At 58.4% G+C, this 22572-nt stretch overlaps 4 protein-coding genes across 10 annotated transcripts in view; 2 read left to right on the top strand and 2 right to left on the bottom strand.

Annotated features, from left to right (window-relative positions):
• Positions 1–1387: 1387 nt before the first annotated feature.
• Positions 1388–6275, bottom strand: LOC143839300 (secreted frizzled-related protein 2-like). The gene is made up of 4 exons (XM_077341131.1): positions 5965–6275; positions 4404–4906; positions 2802–2879; positions 1388–2456 (listed from the first exon to the last, which is right to left on the bottom strand). The coding sequence occupies exons 1-4, from the start codon at positions 5991–5993 to the stop codon at positions 2152–2154; spliced, it is 915 nt and encodes a 304-aa protein (XP_077197246.1). The 5' UTR covers positions 5994–6275; the 3' UTR covers positions 1388–2151.
• Positions 6276–8915: 2640 nt separating this feature from the next.
• Positions 8916–14636, top strand: LAMTOR1 (late endosomal/lysosomal adaptor, MAPK and MTOR activator 1). The gene is made up of 5 exons (XM_077341129.1): positions 8916–9101; positions 10645–10790; positions 12460–12537; positions 12801–12927; positions 13772–14636. Exons 1-5 carry the CDS (start codon positions 9060–9062, stop codon positions 13862–13864), a joined length of 486 nt encoding a protein of 161 aa, XP_077197244.1. The 5' UTR covers positions 8916–9059; the 3' UTR covers positions 13865–14636.
• A 953-nt stretch (positions 14637–15589) lies between these two features.
• On the bottom strand, positions 15590–22439 carry LRRC51 (leucine rich repeat containing 51). 5 transcript variants are annotated; one of them, XM_077341126.1, is made up of 7 exons: positions 22341–22439; positions 22178–22232; positions 19221–19313; positions 18720–18817; positions 17974–18179; positions 16714–16907; positions 15590–16421 (listed from the first exon to the last, which is right to left on the bottom strand). In XM_077341126.1, the coding sequence occupies exons 4-7, from the start codon at positions 18802–18804 to the stop codon at positions 16280–16282; spliced, it is 627 nt and encodes a 208-aa protein (XP_077197241.1). In that variant the 5' UTR covers positions 18805–18817; positions 19221–19313; positions 22178–22232; positions 22341–22439; the 3' UTR covers positions 15590–16279. The 5 variants fall into 5 exon arrangements, with proteins under 5 accessions (XP_077197241.1, XP_077197239.1, XP_077197243.1 ...); XM_077341124.1 differs by lacking the exons at positions 22178–22232; positions 22341–22439 and adding an exon at positions 21328–21413; XM_077341128.1 differs by lacking the exons at positions 22178–22232; positions 22341–22439 and adding an exon at positions 21328–21413 and having other exon boundaries at positions 15590–16373.
• The window catches only part of NUMA1 (nuclear mitotic apparatus protein 1), a 66583-nt gene continuing 65481 nt past the window's right edge, over positions 21471–22572 (top strand). For all 3 annotated transcript variants that reach the window (XM_077341122.1, XM_077341121.1, XM_077341117.1), the window contains exon 1: positions 21471–21644. The gene's annotated coding sequence lies outside the window, so the exon portion shown is untranslated. The remainder of the gene's footprint in view (positions 21645–22572) is intronic.

Here is a 22572-nt window from a genome sequence, read left to right as displayed (position 1 = left end):
CTGGTCTCCATGGCCTTCTGCCCCCTGCCCCCCCTCTCTTTCCCAGGCTCCATCCCCAAATCTCCAGGAGTTTCCCAACCTGGCCCTGGCAGACGTAGACCCCCATGACCCACCAGGGCACAGGGGAGACCCGGCATCCATCCTTAAGCAGCACCTTAGAAAACAAAAGACTTCCATGGTCTGAGCTCTGGAGCACCGAAGCTCCCATGGTCAGGCACAAGGAGGAAGAGATCCCTGAGGCCTCAAGTGCGTATATGATGGAGCTTGATGCAGCTGTGCTCTTTCCGCACCTCTCCCACCCTCCGACTGGGATGCAGAAGGGCTCAGGGATCTCATCTTGGATCTGATGCAGTGAACTCCCTCACTGGCCGTCTTCAAGCAGCGGCTGGATAGACCGTTTTCCTGAATGCTGGAGGCTGATCCTGCACTGAGCAGGGGGTGGGACTAGATGGCCTTTGTGGGCCCTTCCCAGTCTAGGATTCTAGGAGTCTAGTTCAGCAGTGGAATAGGCTGCCTAAGGAGGTGGGGAGCTCCCCCTCACTGGAGTCTTCAAGCAGTGGCTGGACAGATCCTTCTCCTGGGTGCTTCAGGCTGATCCTGCACTGAGCAGGGGGTGGGACTAGATGGCCTGCATGGCCCCTTCCCACTCTAGGATTCTAGGAGTCTAGTTCAGCCGTGGAAGGGGCTGCCTGAGGAGGTGGGGAGCTCCCCCTCACTGGCCGTCTTCAAGCAGCGGCTGGACAGATCCTTTTCCTGGATGCTGGAGGCTGATCCTGCACTGAGCAGGGGGTGGGACTAGATGGCCTGCATGACCCCTTCCCACTCTAGGATTCCAGGAGTCTAGTTCACCAGGGGAAGGGGCTGCCTGAGGAGGTGGGGAGCTCCCCCTCACTGGCCGTCTTCAAGCAGCTGATTGCCTCTGAATTTGCAATTTCTCCTTCTCTTAGCCTCCCACCCTCCAAGCTGGTATTTTCATAGGGGAAAGTTTCAGTCTTTTAATACTCTTGTTTCTTCTTTCTGCACACTTGCCATTTTCTTTGTAAAAAGCATTTTACCCTCAAGTATTTAATTTCCATTTAGTAAATAAAACTCTCTTATTTTGAAAAGAAGAGTTGGTTCTTATATGCCGCTTTTCCCTACCTGAAGGAGGCTCAAAGGGGCTTCCAATGCCCTTCCCTTTCGACTCCCCACAACAGACACCCTGTGAGGGAGGGGAGGCTGAGAGAGGCTGCACCTGGAGGTTGGCAACCCACCACAGAATAGCTTTCCCCCCTCTCCCCCCCACCTTTCTGCATTCTGGCACAGCAATGTCCAGCCCCCCCACGCCCCCCCCCGCGGCTCTGAAATGAAACACACCCTCTGGGAAAAGTGTCTTTTAATTAGACGTAATTCGTAACAAAGCAGCCCTGCAAGGCAGATCTCCCCTTGTGCGATGATGTCAGATCTCAGTGGCCCACCCCGCCCCCTCCCCGGCAACCCTTGAGGGCGAAAGGCAGCGTGGAGGAGGGAAGGGCACGGCTTCTCACAGCAGTTGTGCCTCTGGCCAAACGGGAGGGGGCTTGTGCACGGCCCCCCAAAACACGCAAAGCCTACTTTGGGGAGGGAGCCAAGGCCGGTTCTCCAGCCCCTTCTGGCTCTGAGCCAGGCCTACTCTTTTGCCACCGGAAATGAAGACCTGACGCAAAGGGGAAACATTGCAGATGTTTGAATCGTCCGGCAGAGAGGGGAGGGATCCGAGGGCTGGGATGATCAGGGGCCTGCTCCGATTGGACAGGGCAGCCATCATTGTGCACAAGAAGTGCAAAGGAGGGGAGGCCAGGCACGGGGGGGGGGGCCTAGTGGTCACAGCCGTGTGCTGGCATGGTGGGAAACCCAGCTTCCATCTCTGCATCACCTCACTGGCTGGCCATGGGCTTAGCCTACCCTCATGGGTCGTTGTGAAGCTAAAAGCCCTCGAAGGCAGTTGGCCAAGGCCTGCCTCGGTGCCGGCATCCCGGACTTCCTCGGGGGTCTCTCCTCCAAGGGGGCTCTGCTGAGCTTCTGGGATCGGATGGGATGAGGCCAGCCGAGGGGGATACTGGGGAATCGGAGCCAGGAGGAGAGGAAAGGAAAGGTGTTTCTTGGCCCTCGTTGGGGGGAGGGACGGGGCCTCTAGCAACGCAGCTTCCGCACGGCCCGGGAGAGCTTCTTCATCTCCTTCTCGCCGTGGCGCCATTTCCGGACCCACGAGATGACGAGCCGGCCGGCGACCCTCTGCCCCATGGCCAGGACCGTGGCCCCCGGCCCCGCCAGTTCCTTGCACAGACAGCCCTCTCCGCCGGGCAGCCACAGGGCGGGCCTCTTCAGCTCCTCCTCCGACCAGCCGTCCTTCTTGTACAGCGTGCGGCCCCTGCTCTCCGGCAGCACCTTCAGGTCCCCTTCCACGCCGGACAAAGACCTGATGCTCATTTTCAGCGCTGGGGGAGGGAAGGGGGCCGTCAGCAGTTGGCCCGTGGCTCATTTTGACCTTTCCCACCCCCACAGGTGGGGCCTGCAGCTCTCCCAGCATGATATCTGACCGGACTATGCAGATCGGCGCCCTTGGAGGAGGAGGCTGCTTGGGAAAGGGGTCACTCTGGTTATAGCCCTGCTGAGGTCTCCCCCCTCCAGCCTTCACCCCCTATCTCCAGGGTTCTCCTAGTCCAGATTTGGCAGCCCCCCCCCTCCGCACAGCTGCCCGTGGAGTTTCTCTGCTCCTCCAGCTGGCCCCCGCTGGCAGCCCTGATCCTGGCTGGCCACCATTACGAGAAAAGGGAACTCACCAAAGTCCTGGCTGCAGAAGTTTCCCAAAAACTCCTTTTCACTGTTCCCCTTGTCAAGGCAGGCCGGACAGACGGTATCTGCACAGGGGGAGGGGGAGGGGGGGTGGAGACACAGTTTGGTGAACATCAGGATGCCGGGTAGGTCTGGCGACCTTTGTGTGGGAAATAAGTGGAGAAACTGGCAGACCTTCCTGCAGGGAGGACAGACAAGCTTTGTAGGCTAAGCCACCGGCCCTCGGTCCCCCGCAAAAGTTATTCTTTGCAAGCACTTTTCTGCCTATAACAATCGTGCTCTGCGATTAAAGAGACGTTGCCTACAGACATTTGGCAAAGCAGTGTGGAGCTTCCGTGTACATTTCGCTCTCACCTGATGAAGCCGCTGAGGAGCACGGTGAAAATGTGTCTTTCAACCGGGCCACGTTGTGGCCTCATGTGCCCCTGGACTCAGTCATGCTGCTTCAGATCTGCACAGCCGCCCACGGGAGTCTTCACTGCAAGAAGCCGCTGGGCCCCCTTGGGCAACCCCCACCCAATCCGTGAAAATGGGCTTGAAAACATTTTCACCCGCAAGGCACTTGAGGGAGCTGAGAGGCCTTTGGCAGAAAGTTGGACTGTGCTGCTCAAGGGGGAGAAGCTATGAGGACCGGACCCTGGTGCGAAGGACGCAAGTTGTGGCAGGGGAGGAGCTTTTCTGAGTCACAATGGGCCTCACGAAAGCTCCTCCCCTGCCCCAAATATCATTAGTCTTGAAGGTGCTCCTGGACTCTGGCTCCTTCTCCCTGCTGCAGGGAGCCTAACAGGGCTGCCCACTCCAGTCGCTCTCCATGGGGGGCACCCCGTTTAGCCCCTCAGAACGGAGATGGACTCTTGCCCTAGCCCTGTGTTTCTCCGCCTTCCTGATGCCGCAGCCCTTTCATCCAGCCCCTCCTGTGGTGGGGACCCCCAACCATCAAATGGTGCCAGGGTTCTTTCACGGAAATTAAACCCAAACTGACCAATGGCATGAAGATCCACGGTTCACGACTGTATATGAATTGGTGGGCACCTTCAGGAGGAGCGGCAACAGGTGCGGCGCCCGCCCAAGGGGTCCCGGCCCCCAGGTGGAGAGCCACTGCCCTAGCTGGAGGGGAGGACGTGAGCGGGGACTCACGGAAGCTCCTCCCCCGCCACACACGTTGCCAGTCCTGATGGTGCCGCTGGCTCTTCTCTCCAGCCGAGGCTCCCTGTCTTGATCTTCCTCCATGGAAGGCGCCATATTTAGTGCTACAGGATGGGACTCCATCAGCTTTGAGACGGTGGTGACTCCCCCAAGCGCCTCCCCGGCCACAGGGGTTGTCCAGCCTGAAGGTGCTGCTGGACTCTGGCTCTTTTCTCACACGGCCATCCCCTTGACCCGAGAGCTGAGCCAGGCTGTGACCAGCAGGACACTGGGGAGGGCGGCCATTCACAAGAGCAACGTAAGGGCACATGAGCTAGGCGGCTGATTAGAGCTCGCATGTAATTCTGAGCACAAGAAGCAGGAGCCCAAGAAGAGCGAGGCGGGTGTGGGACTGCCCACCGCCCCGGCCCCTGCCCTCGGCCGCTGCAGGCCCTGCCACTCACCTTCCTTCCGGGGCGGCGGCGGCCTGTCCTCGGGGCTGGCGGGAGGGATGCACAGGTCGTCGCCCTGCGGGAAGCGGCTGCAGTTGAGCATCTCCGGCCAGGGGAAGCCGAAGGCCAGCATGACCGGGCTGCAGCCGTGGCGCACGGCCTCGCAGAGCGACCGGCAGGGCAAGACGGGCTGCTCCAGCTGGCTGAGGCACACGGGAGCAAAGAGGGAGCAGAGGAACTTCTTGGTGTCCTGATGGCACCGCTTGCTCAGCAGGGGCACCCAGGAGGCGGACTGCTGCAGGGCCTCCCGCACGCTGTCGTGGCCCAGGAGGTTGGGCAGGCGCATCTCGCTGTAGCCCACCCCGTGGCACAGGGTCATGGTGTCCGGCACCGGCTTGCAGCTGTTGCGCCTGGAGCCCGGGTGGGCCGGGGGGTGGGGGGAGGAGGAAGAGGAGGGCACGCTCCAGGCAGCCATCAGGAGAGCAAACGGCAGGAGGCGGAGGTCCATGGGGCACCTGGAGGAGAAAGGCACACCTGGAGGAGAGCATGGCTTGGGCCGGGCCCGGCAAAGACAGACAAAGTTCGAGTCCGGTGGGACCTTTCACACCCATAACGTTTAATTCTGGCTAGAAGTTTTCCTGTGCCTGCACACAAAAGCTTCTACCCAGAATTAAATTTCTGACCTTGAAGGTGCCGCAGGAGATGCCCCCAGACTGACAGCTCCTCTCCAGCCTACAGAGACCAGTTCCCCTGGAGAAGATGGCTGCTTTGGAGGGGGGACTCTCTCTGGCTTTCCATCTCTTAGGTTGGGTTAGGTTGGGTTCCAGCTCTGGGTTAGGAAGCACCTGGACATTTGGGGGGTGGAGCCTGAGGAGGGTAGGATTGGGGAGGGGCTTCCGTGGGATGGGATGCCCGAGAGTCCCCCTCCCAAAGCAGCCATTTTTCTCCCGGGGAATTGTTCTGAGTTGATGAGCCATTGTAATACTAGCTCTCCAGCCAGTTCTTGGGAGCCTCCTCAAAATCAACACACTGTCAAGAGGCTATAAAGAAGAGAACGCACACCACACTTAAAACAGCACCTCAGTGTACACTAGAAATATATACAACACACTACGCATCTGAAATATCTAAAATATTGTGCATTGCTGCACATGACAAAGACCACGGCTGTACACCACCCCTGATCGGTTGAATTCTTCCTTGTTAGTGGTGGTTATGAAACACATTCTGGGCAGCTGTTACACATGAAGCTGCCTGCTCAGACCGGCAGCAGCTTTCCAGGCAGGTCCCGAGCAGAGGCCTTCCCCATCCCCCCCTGCCTGGTCCTGGAGTTGGCGGGGCTTGAACCAGGGACCTTCTGCATGCCAGGCAGGGAATCTGCCACTGAGTTACAGTCTCGCCCTGTTCTGCTGCAGATGGACCCAGCGGCCTTCTGAAGAAAGCTCTGGGAGCTGCTTCGTTTGGCAGCTCTGCCCACTGCGTTCTCATCCCATGGGATGGGCGGACCACCCCCATTTAGCAAGGCCACCCCAAAGCTCAGCTGCTGTTCTCAGCATGCCCCCGCACCCCTTACCTCCCCGGGCAGAGCAACCTGCCCTGCATGGGCTCCTGGTCTGTGGCTTCTCGGGCTGGTGCTCTCGCTGGGGCACTTGCAGGGCAGGGCAGGGCAGGGCAGGTGGGGTTCCCCGTCTTCCTTTGTCCCGTTCTGGTCTGCCTCTATAAGCCTCCCTGGCCGGCTGGTTGGCCAGCGCTGTCCTTCAATCAGGCTGCCTGGGGGCTCTGCAAACGCAAGCCAAGGCTGGGAACCAGCATGGAAACCACAGGGATGTGTTTGGTCTAGAAGGCACTGCTGCCGGAAATCCAGGAAGGGCAGTAAAAGGAAAGAGGGCTGGGCGGGAGGGTGTGTGTGTGTGTAGGGGGGGGGGTGAGGAACCAGCCCTGTAATTAGCCCTCCTCCTCCTCCTCCTCCTCCTCCTCCTCTCCCAAACAATCAACTGCAGCCCTGGAGGCTGTTGGTTTTTCTCTTGGCTTGGAGAAGGGCCCACAGCCGGTCTGAGAGATGCAGACTTCTAAGGGACCTCCCTGCCCCCAAGGAAAGGGAGGGTGGGCCTTTATCATTGCCAGACATCAGGGGAAAGGGGGCAAAAACACCCAGACATCTGGATCCCAAACAGCAGAGCCTTCCCTGAGGCACAGATAAGGAGGCGTTGATTTGCCACGAGGTCATTTTTCCACCAAGGGCTGTGAAGTCAGGGCATTCGTTAGCTCCTTTATCCAGATGCCCAAGGCTCTCCAGAGCTCAGTCAAGTGAGAAACTGATCCCGCTCTTTTCCCAGGGACTTATCAGAGAATCACAGAATCATAGAGTTGGAAGGGGCCATGCAGGCCATCTAGTCCAACCCCTGCTCAACGCAGGATCAGCCCTAAGCATCCTAAAGCATCCAAGAAAAGTGTGTATCCAACCTTTGCTTGAAGACTTCTGCAGGATAACCCCCCCTCCGTGGGGCCAGAGAGCGAGAGCCTGCTTTCCCTCTGCTTGCCTGCCCTGCCCTGAGCCCATTCACAAGCAATTTATTTTATTACATCTCTAGACTGCCCTCCCTTGTGGCTCAGGGCGTTTTGCAGCACGAATTCACAGTTCACGAATCCAATTGTAGTATTGGGACAATTTGTAGAAATTAAACTTATTAACTTGTAATAATCGTAAACCCCAGTCCATGGTATTGATTCATTGCCCCCAAACTGAAGGCTTGGCAGAAGCCCTGGAGAATTCCCTACATCTCACCCCTCAGCATTCCTCCCCTGCCTTAATTTAGGTGCGGACTATACTTTGCATCTTGACCCCATGTTTGCAACTCCCACCCCCGGGGGTCTAGGGGAGCCACCTCTGCGTGGGGCAATACCTGGAGATTTTGAAGGCGGAGCCTGGGTGGGGTGGGACCTCAGCAAGTGAGAATGTCACGGAGCAGCCATGTTTTCAGGGGACCAGATCTTGTTCACCTGGAGATGAATTGTAATCGTGGGAGATCTCCAAACTCTACCTGGGGGTTGGCAACTTTATCCCCATCGTCAGACTCTGGTATGAGGGCTCAGAGATCCCCTTTCCCACTTGCATCTGCTGAAGGGGTCAAAGTGTCAGCGTCCACAAGGGCAGGAGGAATCAGCGCTGGCAAGGTCAGGAACCAGAGCTGCTCCTCGCCTCTCCCCATCGTTTTGCTGGCAGGGGCTCATGGGAATTGTAGTCTACGAACATCTGGAGGACCACAGGTTTATAGCACAGGTGCTTGTTTTGCGGCTGGTACACATCACACAGGTGTGCACGCTTCCCTCCTGACTGTCCTAACCCAGGTGTCCCTGGGCTGCCATCACACACTCCACCTTCTCCCCCCCCCCCCCCCCGCATCTCAGGAGGGTCTTTTCGCTGCCTCCCTTCCAGGGGTTTTGGAGACAAGGGGGGAGAGTGGGACACGGTCCGGTCCTGAGCCTGAACAACCTGCGTGCAATGGCCAGATGGCGTCTCCTCACTTGGCCGGGTAGCAGCGGTTGCCTTTTGCCACTGGCTGTCTGTAGCGGCCTGTGAGCAAAGCCCTCCCTTGTCTGCCTGTTGTTCTCCACTCCTCCCAGTCTTCTCCTGCCTGGCTCCAAGATGGTGAGCAGAGTTCCCCTCCTGAGACCAGCCTCCCTCCCATGGGCAGCTCAGCCCCCGGGCTAAGGGCAGCCAGGAGAAGACGGAGGGAATTCCATCCTGCTCCCAAGGGCCACGGAGGGGCCCAACGCCTGGAAGGGCCAGACACCTAGCAGGGGCTCAGCGGAGAGAGGCAGCAGCCGGGCCACCGCCTTGGGAGGAGTGGTGAGAAGGGAACGGGGCTTGCTTCGGGAGGTACAGGAGCCGGAGGGAGGAGAGACGAGCTGGAAGGGGGGGGGGTGGCACCCCACTGTCCACTCCCAAAGTGGCTTTCCAGTCGCCTTCCCTTCCTCTCCCCATAACAGACATCCTGGGAGGTCGGTGGGGAAGGCGGTCGAGACATTTTAAATTATTATTAATATTATTAATAATTATTATTAATAATAGTACTGGGGGCTTGAGGCAGGGCCAACCACCCCCAAACGCCTCTAGCCTGGCAGCCAGACAACCGGGCTGCATGATCCATGTGCCAAATGACAAATAAGTGCACAACCGAGTAGCATTCCAAGCAGCCACTTTCTCCCGGGGGGGGCGATCTCTCTCCCGGGGAGAAAATAATTTGGAATTCCGGGAGAACTCCAGGCCCCATCTGGGGGTTGGCAAGCGCACACTCTCACAGGCCAGAGGCCGCCCCGGCCCCCTCACGTGACTCCCCCTGGAGACAGCCCGGAAACCCCGCCCCTTCCAGGCTCGCGCGGCTCTGATTGGTCGTCGGGGAAGGAGAGCGAGCGAGCGAGGGGGGGGAGGCGGAAGAAAAAAAAAGAACCCCCAAGAGCCCGCCCTCCTCTGGGCTCCTCCCCGCCCCTCGCCGTCACGTGAGCTCGGTAGCATCACGTGGCCGGAAGAGGGGGAAAAGGCCGGGGAGGGAAGCACGCCGAAGCGGGGCGGAGGGGCGGGGCCTCATGTGACCGGAGTGGCCCTCGCCGGACACCGTCGCCCGCCCAGCCCGGAGACGGAGCGCCGCCGCCGCCGCCTGTCCCGCCATGGGGTGCTGCTACAGCAGCGAGAACGAGGCCGCCAACGAGGCAAGGCGGGCGGGGCGGGGCCGGGAGGGGCTCTTCCGGCGGGAGGGGCCGCCAGAGTGGGCGCGCCTGAGGGCCCGGACTACAGTTCCCATGAGCCCCCGCGAGCGCCGAGCCAGGGCCCTCCAGGCAGCCCCGGGGGAGGGGGGGGAGGGGAAGGGGCTCGCTCGGCCTGCGGGGATCCCAGATTGGGGGGTGGGGAGGACCGTGGTGAGCCTGGCCTGCAGCAGAGCCCACTGCATGATCTGTCATTGAAGGACTTGCGTTCCCTTGGGGGAATGGCTGTCTCACTCTCCAAACACGCAGCAAGGAGCAAAACTCGCAAAGGGCCCCGAGGAAGCTGCCAGCCCAGTGGCCTCCCTGCCTGAAGGAGACAGAGTCCAGCAGGGGCACCTTTAAGACCAACAAAGATTGATTCCAGGCGGGAGCTTTCGAGTGCAAGCTCTCTTCCTCAGACTAAGAACTGACCATCATGACAGCAGGAATATATAAGCAAAAGTCAATCCTGTCACATTAGTAAACTGTGTCACAGCACCCACACACAGCCACGTGATAACTCCCTGCTTATATATTCCTGCGGTTATGATGGTCAGTTCTTAGCCTGAGGAAGAGCTTGCACTCTAAAGCTCCCGCCTTGAATAAATCTTTGTGGGTCTTGAAGGTGCCCCTGCTGGACTCTGGTTTTATTGTGTTGCTTCAGACCTACATGGCAACCCACTTGACTCTCTCCTGAAGGAGACAGAGGCTGTGCTGGGCTCCTTATGGGTTGGGAAGGGATGGCTCCAGCTGGTGGAGGGATGCTTTCCGACTGCAGCAGGGCTTTGAAGGACAGCTGAGGGCTTCACTGTCTGCAGCAGGCATGTGGCGGCCAGGGTTGGCCCTTCCCTTGTGCAAGAGAAACAGATTTTCTCCTAGACACTTAGCAATGCTTTGGGCAGGAAAAGTTGCTTGGCGCTTAGGGAAGTTGACCATCCCAATGTAGGGCCCTTCCCCTTGTAACTTTTCGGTCCTGTGGGGCAGAAAAAGCAAAAGCCTTCCAGAACAGAATTTTTGAAGGTGTTTTTTTGTGGGGAAATGTCTGCATCACATTTGTCCATATTGCTTGTTTGTTGTGAGGGCATTTGGCGGTGAATTGTGAGGGCCACAGGAATAACTGGCCTTCAAGGGGGAATAAGATCCAGAGAGCACAAGTCAGTGGCCACCAGCCATGGTGAGGGAGGGGAACCTCCACGTTCAGCAGCTCTGATCTCTGATCCGGTTCCCCAGAGCCAGGAGGCACCGTCAGGGGAAGGCCTCCGCCTCTCTGCCCTGTTGTTGACCCTTCAGAGCAGGGGTAGCCAAACTGCGGCCCTCCAGATGTCCATGGACTATAATTCCCAGGAGCCCCTGCCAGCATTCGCTGGCAGGGGCTCCTGGGAATTGTAGTCCATGGACATCTGGAGGGCCGCAGTTTGACCACCCCTGCTTCAGAGGAACTGGTTGGCCCATTGCAAGTGTCACGCAGCACCCTCACCTGACCGTCGGTCCCCTCATTTCTTCTCTGCAGGGGGAGGAGTCGAAGCCCCTCCTGCAGCCAGCCAGCAGCCCCCCCAACAAGTCCTTAAATGGCTCGGAGTCCAATTGCTACAGCCTCCCTTCGGCCCGGACGGATGAACAGGCGCTGCTCTCGTCCATCCTCGCCAAGACAGCCATGTAAGCTTCTTCCCGCCAAGGAGGAGCCGGAAGTCTCTGAGAAATGGGGAAGTTCTGGTCCTAAAGAGCCTCTGAGGGCGGGTCACAAAGGGCTCAGTGGGTCCTCCGTGTGCAGAGGCAGCGTATCTCCGAGCATCAGTTGTTGGGGGAGACCCAAGAAGGGGTGGGCTGGATGCCCTCCTGGTGGCATGAACAGGCCAGTGTGGGAAACAGGAGGCTGGCTTAGGTGGACTAGCCTCTCTCAACCTTTTTACTGTTGAGAAGCCCCTGAAACATCCTTCAGGCTCTGAGAAGCCCCAGAGTGGAGAATATGGTTGGGAAGCAGAGCTGTGGACGTGCCCACCTGGGTCCCCTCCCCTTGCCCCCCCCCCCCGGGCCCACTATCGGCCATAGGGTCAATTTGACCATATGTGGTCATATCACGATTTAACACATTTAAAATATATGTAGACAATCAACTAGCTCTCGCCCATTTGGGAAATCCTTCTGCGGCTGTCCAGAAACCCCAGGATTTCACAAGACCCTGGTTGAGAATGCCTGAGGTGCCCCTGGGCCTGATGCAGCTGGAGTCAGCTTGCTTTCGTGCGGCTTCCTACAAGTCAAGCAACTCTATCCTTCTCCGCGGCTCAGCCGCCTCTGCAGAATGGCGATTCTGCTGTATTCTGTGACTGTGTTCTCCCCTTGGAGACAGGAGCTCAGCCCAGGGGAGAAAAATTTCCTTCCTGATAGGAAGGTTTCAAGTATGCATCAGCCTGCTTCTTTACCCTGATTATACTACTGGTTAGAAAGAAGGTGGGGCGGGGCGGGTCCCATAGAAAGAGAGCTGTGCACGGTCTTCTGGAAGCCTTTTGAGAATTCAAAGTTTGTTCTCCCCGTGCAGGAACAAGGAAGTCCAAGGTCTTTTTCTGAGGATGAGAACAGAGACACTGGATGCTGAGCCCTGTTCCTAGCACAGGATCCTGTGCTCTGTGCCGTGGGGGAGGGGGGCTTGGCTCTACCTGGAGCCTCTCCACAACTGGCTGAGACCTTGCAGAGACCCCCACTGCCGGTCAGGGAGGGCCATGTCGACTGAGGAGGTGGAAGGCTGTGGTGCTGCAGGATAGCGCTGCTTCCCCTGCTGGCCTGGCACAAGAGGGTCAACACTGAGCCCCCCCCCTTCTGCATGAGCAGGCCTTGGGCAGCAAAGCCACTGAGGCCATCCCAGGACAGCACTGGGCAGTTAAATGGCCCACCCTAGGCTCCCTTGCACTGCTGGCAGAGATTACAGGATGTTGGTTGGCTGTGAGGCTCACTGGATGACCTTGAATCAATCTCTCAGAGTACCTTGCAGGGTTGTTGTGGTGCTAAAATGGGGAGGAGGATGAAGACGCCCCCGTGAGATCCACATGGAGACCCCAAAAGGCCCCCAAAAGCCTGTAGCACCCAGCCTGATGCCACCCTGGTGTTGCTGTGGCCCAGGGCACCTTTTGGTTGCACCGGCTGAAAAAGGCCTTTTCTGTACTGGGTGGGGAGCTGGCAGTGCTTGGGGGTTGTGTCCCCTTTGGGGCTGCAGCTTAGCTTAGAAAGGACATCTCCGTTGGGGATGTTGAGGCAAGAATGCGGCACGTTTGGGCTGGGGTAGGAAGTCCCCCCTCCCCCGCTTCCTAATTCCGCTCTTCCCTTCCGGTAGCAACATCATAGACGTTTCAGCCGCGGATTCGCAGGGCATGGAGCAGCACGAATACATGGATCGGGCCCGGCAGTACAGGTAGGGCTCCTGTGGGTGGTGACCCTGGAGGGCCCTTCCCGCCCCCTCCCCTGGCCTCATCCTGGGGGGGTCACGAGGGCCGCTCATGAGCCTCCTGCAGCGTATTCCAACGAGAGGGAAGAAGGCTCCCCTGCGAACCTGGGAGGGGGGCTGCCGACCTCTTGCCGCTGGAGGGGGGCGGGGGCGGGGGTGGTGTGGGGGGGGGGCTGCCTGGGCTTGGCTGCTGCCTCGGGCTCCTCCTCTTCCTTGCGCTCTTCCCACAGCACACGGCTGGCGATGCTCAGCAACAGCCTGATGCACTGGAAGAAGCTCCCTCCCCTCCCGTCGCTGACCAGCCAGCCGCACCAAGTGCTGGCCAGCGACCCGGTGCCCTTTGCAGACCTGCAGCAGGTGAGTTTGGAGGCGGGCGAGGCTCTCTCTCACCTGAGCCAGGCTCTGTGCCTCTGGCGGGGAGGGCTGCAGCGAGCGCTTTGGGCTTGGAATTCATGGGAGCCCTGACTACCGTGGCGCCCCTGGGAAGGGCAGACACGTCCCACCCGAAACAGAGAGATATCTCAGTCTCCCAAATGGTTTATTGGGCTGGATGTCATTAAGTGAATAGTTCAGCAGCCCCCGGGAGCTGGAGGCCGTTTTACTGCCCCCCCCCCCCCCACCATCCCTACTCCTCAGGAGCAGCATTTCAGGATGTGTTTTGGGCTTTCAGAAGAATGATTGAAACTTGTTCTCTCATGTGGGAATCTAGCCTTGATCTAAGTGATGGCCCCTGGAGAAAAACAGCTTTAAAAGGGGATAGTTAGATTCGTGGAGGATAAATCTGTCCGTGGGGACTGAGGGAGCCTGCCACCTTCAGAGGCATTAGATTCCCAGGGCCGGGAGGCAGCAGCAAGGGAAGGCCTTGGCCTGGCTGGCCCCTGTGTGAGGCAGGAGGCTGGACTAGATGGACCTGCATTGGTCAGATCTCGCAGGGCTGTTTGGCAGGGCTTGTGCTGCAGCCACATTTCCAGGCCACCTGCTCAGTTAAGGCCGTGGGAGTGTTTGGGGATGCTGAAGCCTCGTGGCTGACCCCTGGGGCCTGTGCGCCTGGGGCGTTCCTGCCTTCCTCTCTGCTTCCCCCGTGCCCTCTGCCAAGAAGATTGTCCGCTGGCGATCCCTGGGCTTCTCCCAGCTTGTTTGGGGCGGACAGAACCGCTCCCCCGCAAAGCCGTCTCCTCGATGCTTCCTTCCCCCTCCGCAGGTCTCTCGGATAGCTGCGTACGCCTTCAGTGCCCTTTCCCAGATCCGGGTGGATGCGAAAGAAGAGCTGGTCGTGCAGTTTGGGATCCCGTGAGGCCGAGGCTGGTGTGCTCTCCGCCCCGTTCCCCACCCTTTCACCTTTCATTTCTTCCCCTTAATCTGCTCACCGCTGCAGCAACGTTTGTCTGGAATTCAGCACTCAGGATCTCCTGCTCCTTGCCCCAGAGATGGTTACGGACAAGCCAGTGGCTGCCCCCTTCTTGTCGGTCCTGCCCCCTGTGCCCTGCAGCGGCTGCCCTGGGGAGGGGAGGGGAGGGGGTCCTTGGGGCAGGTCAATCCATGAGAGGTTGGAGGAAGACACAGGGGGTCACTCAGCACCCAGGGAGTTTGCTTGACTCGACTCACAGAGGTGTGAATTTTGCCTCACTTTGATGGCTGCTGAGACACATGTGGGTGGGGACGACACGGGGGTGCCCGGGGCGGGGGAGGGGGTACGGCCTCTCTGTCATTTGGGGAGACCCTGACTGTTTAGGCTTGGGGAGACAGCTGAAATTCTGACCTTCAGGTGGGAAGGACTTGGATTTGCAACGTCACTTTCTCACTGCGTGTGGATTTTGTTACCCTCTCTGCTGCCATCCTCTTTGGGGGTTTTTAGGATATATACGGGAGGGTGAAGTTGGGATTTTAAAAATATTAAGGATCTGCCCCACAGTTGGAGGACGGTGTCGCGTCTCTTCTTCGGGGGGATGGGGGGGGGGGCTCTGCCCCAGTTTACACAGCCGAGCTGTCGTTTTTGTTTTAACTCTTTGGGGTTTCTTTTTTTTGCTAAAGTAGATATAAAATATAAATACATTCATCCACGCCAACTGCTTGTCTTTGTCTGTGTGGAGCGAGGGGAGGGGATCTGCTGGGTATGCAGGAGGCCCTCTGCTCAGTCCCGGGATGGAAGACCTCAGCCTGAGACCCTGCAGAGCAGCTGCCAGTCGGAGGAGGTCTGAGCCCTGGAGGCCTCAGTCAGGACAAGGCAGCTTCACGTATTCACTAGGGAGGGGCCCTGGCTCAGGGGCAGAGCCTCTGCCTGGCATGCACAAGGTCCCAGGTTCAATCCCCGGCAGCATCTCCAGTTAAAAGGGACCAGGCAGGAGGGGATGGGGAAGGCCTTGACCTGAGACCCTGGAGAACCATGGAGAGATGCTGTGGCTCAGTGGGAGAGCCTCTGCTTGGCCTGCAGAAGGTCCCAGGTTCAATCCCTGGCATCTCCAGTGAAAAGGGCCAGGCAGGAGGGGAGGGGAAAGACCTGAGACCCTGGCAGAGCCTCTGCTTGGCCTGCAGGAGGTCCCAGGTTCAATCCCCGGCAACCCAAGACAAAGAAGGACCAGGGAGGATGAGAGGGGAAAGAGCTCAGACTTGCTCAAGTGTAACCAGTTTGAGCCAGTTTGGTGTAGTGGTTAGGAGTGCGGACTTCTAATCTGGCGAGCCGGGTTCGATTCTGCGCTCCCCCACATGCATCCAGCTGGGTGACCTTGGGCTCGCCACGGCACTGATAAAATTGTTCTGACCGAGCAGTGATATCAGGGCTCTCTCAGCCTCACCCACCCCACAGGGTGTCTGTTGTGGGGAGAGGAATGTGAAGGCGACTGTAAGCCGCTTTGAGCCTCCTTCGGGTAGGGAAAAGCGGCATATAAGAACCAACTCTTCTTCTTCTTCTTCTAACCCCAACCATTTCGCCTTTTCTCCTCTGGCACTGCTTGTTTTCCCTCCCCCCCGTCCCAGTCATGTGGAGGTGTGGCCTTGGAGCACTTGGCTGCGACCAGGCATGCTCCCGAAGTGCTCTTTATTTGGCGACGCAGTTGGCAGACAGACAGGAGGAATGCAGCACAGGGTGCGGCTGGCTTGTGTGGTGGCGGAATGAGCTGCCGTAGCGGGGCAAGGTCCCCTTCCTCCGTGGCTCAGGTTGGCGTGGGCTCCCTCGTGGCATGAGTTCTTAGGAAGCGTCTCCTGGCAAGGGTGCAGCGACTGGTGTCGTCCAGGGGGCTACGGCCCGTGGTTCCCGTGGAGCGTTCCCTCTGGCAGCGCCCCTGGGCTGGGGGGACATGGCGCCACCTGGGCGGTCTCGGCAGCCCTGAGAAGAACCCCTTTCCTCTTTTGCCTGGGGGGGGGGGGAGGCGTGCACTGTGCGTTTTTCCTTCCGGCTCCTTCCAGTTAAGCTCTGAAAGGACATGATCCGCCCAGAGGGCTCAGGAACACGAGGGGTTGCGTTTCTGCTGTATTCGGGCAACGGGCGGGGTGCTGGGGGGCTGTTTGGGGCATCTGCTTGGCCAACCAGGTGCCTAGCGCAGCCTGCGTCCTCTGGCTTCCTCTCCCTCTGTAGCTCGACCCGGAGCCGCTGCCTGGCATCGTCCACCCGGCGTGCCCCTTGCATGCCAAGCTGCTCTGCTGCTTTATCCTTAACCTAGGAGGCGGAGGCCCCCCCTGGCTGCTGGGGCAGCGGGGGGGCGGGCGAAGTCCCTCAGTAGTCACTCAGCCTCTTCCGGACCTTCTTGGGCTTGATGTTCATGCGGCGCCAGACGGCAGCGGTGGAGCGGTCGAGCTTGGTGATGCCGCTGAAATCGAAGGACTTCAGGTTGGGCAGGGTGGAGACGACGTAGCTCCTGGGGGGGGGGGGGAAGGCACAGAGGGCATCACTGGGGTCCCCTTTGGAGGCAGCAGCTGTCCTTTCTCGTTATTCTGCCAGGCAGCCATGCTCAGCCGTTGGAAATCTTCAGCAGCTACTCTGCCTTCAGTCTCAATCATCTCCCTTTAGCCTTGCTCTCTGATTGTCAGAGATGCCCCCCGTAAAGCCTCCCTGGGGCTGACGGCTGCACCTGGCGCCTCTTCTCCTCCCCACAGGGCCCTCTCTGCCTCCGCCCAGCCGTGTCTTCCCCAGCAGCCTGAGGGTCTTACCTGTAGCCCTTCTCCTCTTCGATGGGGTTTCCATGCAGCGTCAGGCTGCGCAGGTGAGGCAGCACGGCCAGTTTGTCGACTTCCGACAGCTCATGGATGCTGTTTCCGTGGAGGTTGAGGGTGCGGAGGTTGTAGTAGGTGGTCAGCACCTGGCGGCAGGAAGGGGAAGAAGAGGGTGGCTCCAGGAGGGTCTGCTACAAGGGTCAGAGCAGCCTTTCTCAACCTCTGTACTGTTGAGAAACCCCCGAAACATTCTTCAGGGTTCGAGAAACCCCACAAGTACTGCAGATCATGGCTGGGTCCCCTCCCCTCCCCACCCCTTCCAGGCCCCTCATTGGCCATGGGGGAGGGAGACTGACATGGCCATATGTGGCCATATGACCCGATAAGTGTTTGACATATTTTAAACATATATTAAAAATTACTTCCCACTCATTCAGGAAACCCTTCCAGGGCCATCAAGGAACCCTGGGTTAGAGCTTTGGAACTGCCCCCAGGGAAGCCCGGCTCCCGGTCCCCCATCCCGTGATGCTTGCTGAGTGATCGTGAACTGTTTGGTCTCTTCCAGCATTGCCTGCCTCGCAAGGTGGTTGTGAGGATAAATGGGGGCCCCGACTCTTTTGAGCAGGGGTAGTCAAACTGCGGCCCTCCAGATGTCCATGGACTACAATTCCCAGGAGCCCCTGCCAGCATTCGCTGGCAGGGGCTCCTGGGAATTGTAGTCCATGGACATCTGGAGGGCCGCAGTTTGACTACCCCTGCTTTTGAGCCTGCAGGCAACTGTTGACACAGCGTGGAGGGGCAGGCACAAAGCGGCTGCTGCAAGAGGCACAGCCAGCTGCAGAAGGTTGGAACAGCCACGAAATGACTGCCACGGTCCACAAAACAGACCCTTGTGCTTGGGTTGCAGCTGCAGCCAAGGCAGCATTTAAAAAAAACAATCTGCAGCTCTAATCAAATCTGCTTTGGCCAAGCAGACGATCTGCGGGGCAAACGCTTCACCCCCTTTCAGAAACATGAGCCATCAGCGGGTGCTGTGATGCCAATGGACACCGTGTTGTAAAATACTCTTGCAAATACAGCCCTGAGGAAAGATAAGGACAGAACGTAAACAGAAGCTGAACTTCCTCTTCCCCTTTGACTGCTCCTGCTTTCAGGCACACCGCAAGAGTTCCCCCGTCCGTCTTGGTTCTCCGTGGCCCGTCGCTTCCCTCCCCCCCATCCCGGGAGCCGGGTGCTGCTTGCAGCTGGTGGGGGTACCGGGTCAATGATGGGCAGGTCGTTGAAGGAGAGGTCGATCCAGTAGATGTCCTCCGGGTGCTCCAGCAGCTTCTTCATGATGTCCGTGAACTCCGTCAGGTCGCTGAGGGTGTTGTTGTTCAGGCGGACGGCCTGGGTCAGCAGCCGGCCTTCCCCCGTCTGCTTGATGGGCTTCAAGCCTGGGCGCGGCTCCTCCGTCAGCAGGTCTGGGAGGCCCAAAGCAAAAAATAAAGAGCAGACAGGAGCTAAAAGAGAAGAGCTGGTTATGGGGGCGGAATGAGGCGGAGGGCAGGGGTTCTTGGCTCTGGAAGTTGGTCGGCATCCATGAAAAGCCCTTCAAGAGAGACGGCTGCTGTTATTCCCCCCTCCCCTTGTTTCTTGGGGAGCAGGTAGAGGGTTGCTTTCCAGTCCTGGGGAGGGAGCAGGGCCCCTTTGACAATGCAGCCTGGGGGAAGAGACATAGGATGCAAGATCCTTATGAAATGTTTGAGATGCCTTCACCTAGATGTTTGCAGGAAGCTACAGGAAGACTTCGCAGCCTACCTTGACTATCTCCCCGGCTGCTCATTTGCCCTGGGACTGAAAGATTCACCCCCCAAGAGGCAGTACGTGCCCCCCCATAATTTCTACCTGGCCTCACCTAGTTGTCAGTGGAGTTACCGGCTTGGCCAGTCTGTCCTTGTGCCCTTGAGCCTTGGGGAAGCCATGGAAAGGGGCAGGGAGCTGGGGCCAGATTCAAGCCATACCTTGTACGAAGCTGATCCCCCGGAAGGAGAAGTCCATGGGAGGGGCCTGAATGGGAGATTTACTGCGACTCCACCGTGTGCACATCCTTCCGGCTAGGCTGGCAAAACACAAAACACGCAAGTTCGTTGGCATGGGCACGGCAAGAATCTGGCTTGACCTGTCTTCCCATGGGGTGAAAAATTGTGCATTTCAAACATTGGGTTAGTCACTCTGGGGCAGAGCCTCTGCTTGGCCTGCAGAAGGTCCTGCGTTCAACCCCCAGCAGCATCTCCAGGTAAGAGGACCAGGCAGGAGGGGAGGGGAAAGACCTCGGCCTGAGAGACCCTGGAGAGCCATAGGGAAGGGCCGTGGCTCAGTGGCACAGCTGCTCCTTGGCATGCCGAAGGTTGCAGGTTCAATCCCCAGCAACATCTCCAGTGAAAAGGAGCAGGCAGGAGGGAAGGCGAGGGGAAAGACCTCAGCCTGGAGAGCGGCTGACCGCCTGAGTGGACAAGACTGACCTTGATGGGCCAAGGGGCTCTGATTCAAGAGAAGGCAGCTTCCGGTGTATTCATCTGTATTTGTTAACAGCCTTTCATCCTTACAGCATTCAGCTTAAAATAAGAAGAAAATAACAATCAGAAAGTGCAGAATTTAAACCACCATGAAATCCATCAAATTCAGCCCGGCATAAAACTGTCTCCAGCTGCTTCCTCAGCATCCAAAGTGAGGGCTCCTGGTGCCGCTCTCTGGGAGGGCTGCTCCATAATTGTGGGGCTCCTACTGAAAAGGCCCTGTCTTGTATGCCCACCAGACAAGGTGCCTTTACTTATGGGACAATCCAGAGGGCCACTCCCTGTGACCTTAGCTGCTGGGCAGTCACGCCTGGGAGGAGACAGTCCTTCAGCTGCCCCTGTCCCAAGCCATGCAGGGCTTTAACCTCCAACGTGTGACGACTCTTCCAACCACATTGAGGTTTGTGCAAATAGGGCCCATCTCATCTTTCAGAGCCTTTCTTTACTTCAAATGAGAGAAGATGGGGCATGGAGGATCAACAACTGGGTCTGTTCTGGAAGGCTTGGTGAGAAGCAGCCCTGGGACAACTGGAGCAAGCCCTGACTGCACAGTCTCACCATCTGTAACATGGGAGTCATTGCAGCCCCGCTGGCCTGGGTGTCAGGAGGAACCAGAGGAAGGGTGCCGGGGATTTATCCTGCTGGAAAGTAGAAAAGAGCAGCCAGCAGCACTTTTCATGGCTTGAGGCAGGGGAGAAGCTTTTGAGAATCACTGCTCCCTCCTTCAGCTACAGCTAGAATGAGTCCATCTGCCCTTCTCTCTCGAGGCGGAGGGATTCCCATTCTGTGTGGCTCAATGCAGTGCCTTCCAGGGAGAGAGTTCAAGATTGATGGCCATATTTATCTGTCTGCAGCAGCAGAAAAGAGGCAAGCGACAGAAAAACACTCGAGGCCTTGAAAACTCAAGAAGAATTGGTTCTTATGAGCCGCTTTTCTCTACCCGAAGGAGGCTCAGAGCGGCTTCCATTCGCCTTCCCCTTCCTCTCCCCACAACAGACACCCTGTGAGGGAGGGGAGGCTGAGAGAGCCCTGAGATTACTGAAGAAGAAGAAGAGTTGGTTCTTATATGCCGCTTTTCCCTACCTGAAGGAGGCTCAAAGCGGCTTACAGTCGCCTTCCCATTCCTCTCCCCACAACAGACACCCTGTGAGGTGGGCGAGGCTGAGAGAGCCCTGAGAGAACTGCCCGGTCAGAACAGTTTTATCAGTGCCGTGGCGAGCCCAAGGTCACCCAGCTGGTTGCATGTGGGGGAGCGCAGAATCGAACCCGGCATGCCAGATTAGAAGTCCGCACTCCTAGCCACTACACCAAGCTGGCTCTGTGTGTGTGTGTGTGTGTGTGTGTGTGTGTAAAAGGCGGGAGCAGCAGTGTACCGAGCCAGGCCCTTGGTCCATCCAGGTCAGTATTCCCCGGCCAGACTGGCAGCCTCTCTCCAGGCTCTTGAGCCTTCCCATCTCCGCCTCCTTGTTTCTGCTGGGGCTGCCACAGGGACCTGCTGCGTGCCCAGGAGGGGGGCTTGGCCATGCTCAGAGAGACAGAACACGCTCAGCCGCCTGCCCCCGCCCAGGGAAAGTGGGGTCTGGTCCCCAGGCTGAGCCCCGGGCACCCTGCCTCAAGGGGCCCTGAGGAAGGAGGGTGCTTGACACCGTCTGCAAGCTGAATGGCTGGCCCAGGCTGTGCACGGGGGGGGGGGCAGTTTGGAGGGGGTTGCCCCCCCCAGATTACACTAAAACAGGGGCAGTCAAACTGCGGCCCTCCAGATGCCCGTGGACTACAATTCCCATGAGCCCCTGCCAGTGGCAGGGGCTCATGGGAATTGTAGTCCACGGGCACCTGGAGGGCCGCAGTCTGACTACCCCTGCAATAAAGGGGCTGATGCTCCTGGGAGCCATGGGGGTGGTGGAGGAAGCAAAGGGGTCTCAGCATCCAAGGGGCAGGGCGGGCCGAGAAGCCCCCTTGCGACCCCCCCCCTCCCGTGCCGGGCCCTGGTGGGTGCTGCCCCCCCCCACACCCACCCCCCCGCCCCACGTGCGCCCCGCCCGCCGCCGCTCACCATCCCCGCGACTCCCCGCCGCCGTCCGCGCCGCCCATCAGAACGCGGGGCCGTCGCCATGGCGACGGGAACACACCTCCGCGGGGAGGAGGAGGAGCAAAACACGGAGGCTCCGCCCCTTGCGCCGCGAGGCACGCCGGGAAGTGTAGTCCCCCGCCCCCCCCGCCCCAACCGAGGACGGCCCTGCCGGACGAGCCCGGCCCGTCGTCGCGCGGAGGCCAGTCGGCCCGGGAGGGCGAGGGGAGCGGAGGCGGCGGCGGCGGCTTGGCGGCCCTCCGTCGCCCGGGAGCCCCGCTGCGGCCTAGCTGGGCCTGGCGGTAGGAGGCGGGACGGGCCTGAGGCGGGAGGGGGAGGAATTGGGGGAGGGGGAGGGGGATACTGGTGTCCCCCCCCCCACACACACACCCGTTTCTCCCCGGCGCTGGGGGCTCCTTGGGGGCCGCAAGGCCTGAAGAGGCCCAACACAAGCAGGGAGGGCCTCAGGGCGGGCTGGCCCAAGGGTGAGGCCAGAGGGTCACTCAGATGGGGCCGCATCTGGACACGGAGGCCCGGCTGACCAGTTGGCCACGGCTTGCCTGGGCCTCCTGCCCCCACAGCCGTGATGTTACAATACGGAAAAGGAAGAAAGGCTCCAAACAGAGACAGAGGGAAAAAGAACCTTTTCCAAGGCAATTGTTTACGAGTGTTAATGAAGACTGTTCCGTGTATTATTCATATGTCGAATGTAAACCGCCCTGAGCCTCCGGGGAGGGCGGCATAGAAATATAATTAATAATAATAATAATAATAATAATAATAATAATAATAGGTATAATAAATTTTACGTATCAATAATTTTTTAAGGACCAACCAAAACGGTTTCTAGATATACTCCGTTTTCACAATTTTTCTTCAGTGGTTGATTCCTAAATACAAAAATGTATAAATTAATAAAATTAGATTTAAGTTTAAACAATGCAGTAAAGAATTACTCCCACATCCCTCCGTAACCAGTTTGTAGTATCACACCTTACCTTATACTCTTATCAAACTATTTTTAAATATTAATAGGCCACCGCCTCCGTTTACTTTTTCTCCGTTTGCTTTTTCTCTCTCCACGGCTGTGATGGCGGTTCAGTGATTCGGAGGAAGAGGCCTGCCCTCGAAAGCTCCCGCCTGGAATCCGTCTTGGTTGGGCTCAAAGGGGCCCATCTGGGCTCTGGTTTTATAGTACCTGTATAGCACCTCTTGCACCTTTAAGCCCAA

This window comes from Paroedura picta, chromosome 6 (genome assembly GCF_049243985.1).
Source record: "Paroedura picta isolate Pp20150507F chromosome 6, Ppicta_v3.0, whole genome shotgun sequence".
Taxonomy (NCBI): Eukaryota; Metazoa; Chordata; class Lepidosauria; order Squamata; family Gekkonidae; genus Paroedura; species Paroedura picta.
The sequence above is the reverse complement of the archived record's forward strand: the minus strand, read 5'-3'. Positions and strand labels throughout refer to the sequence as shown.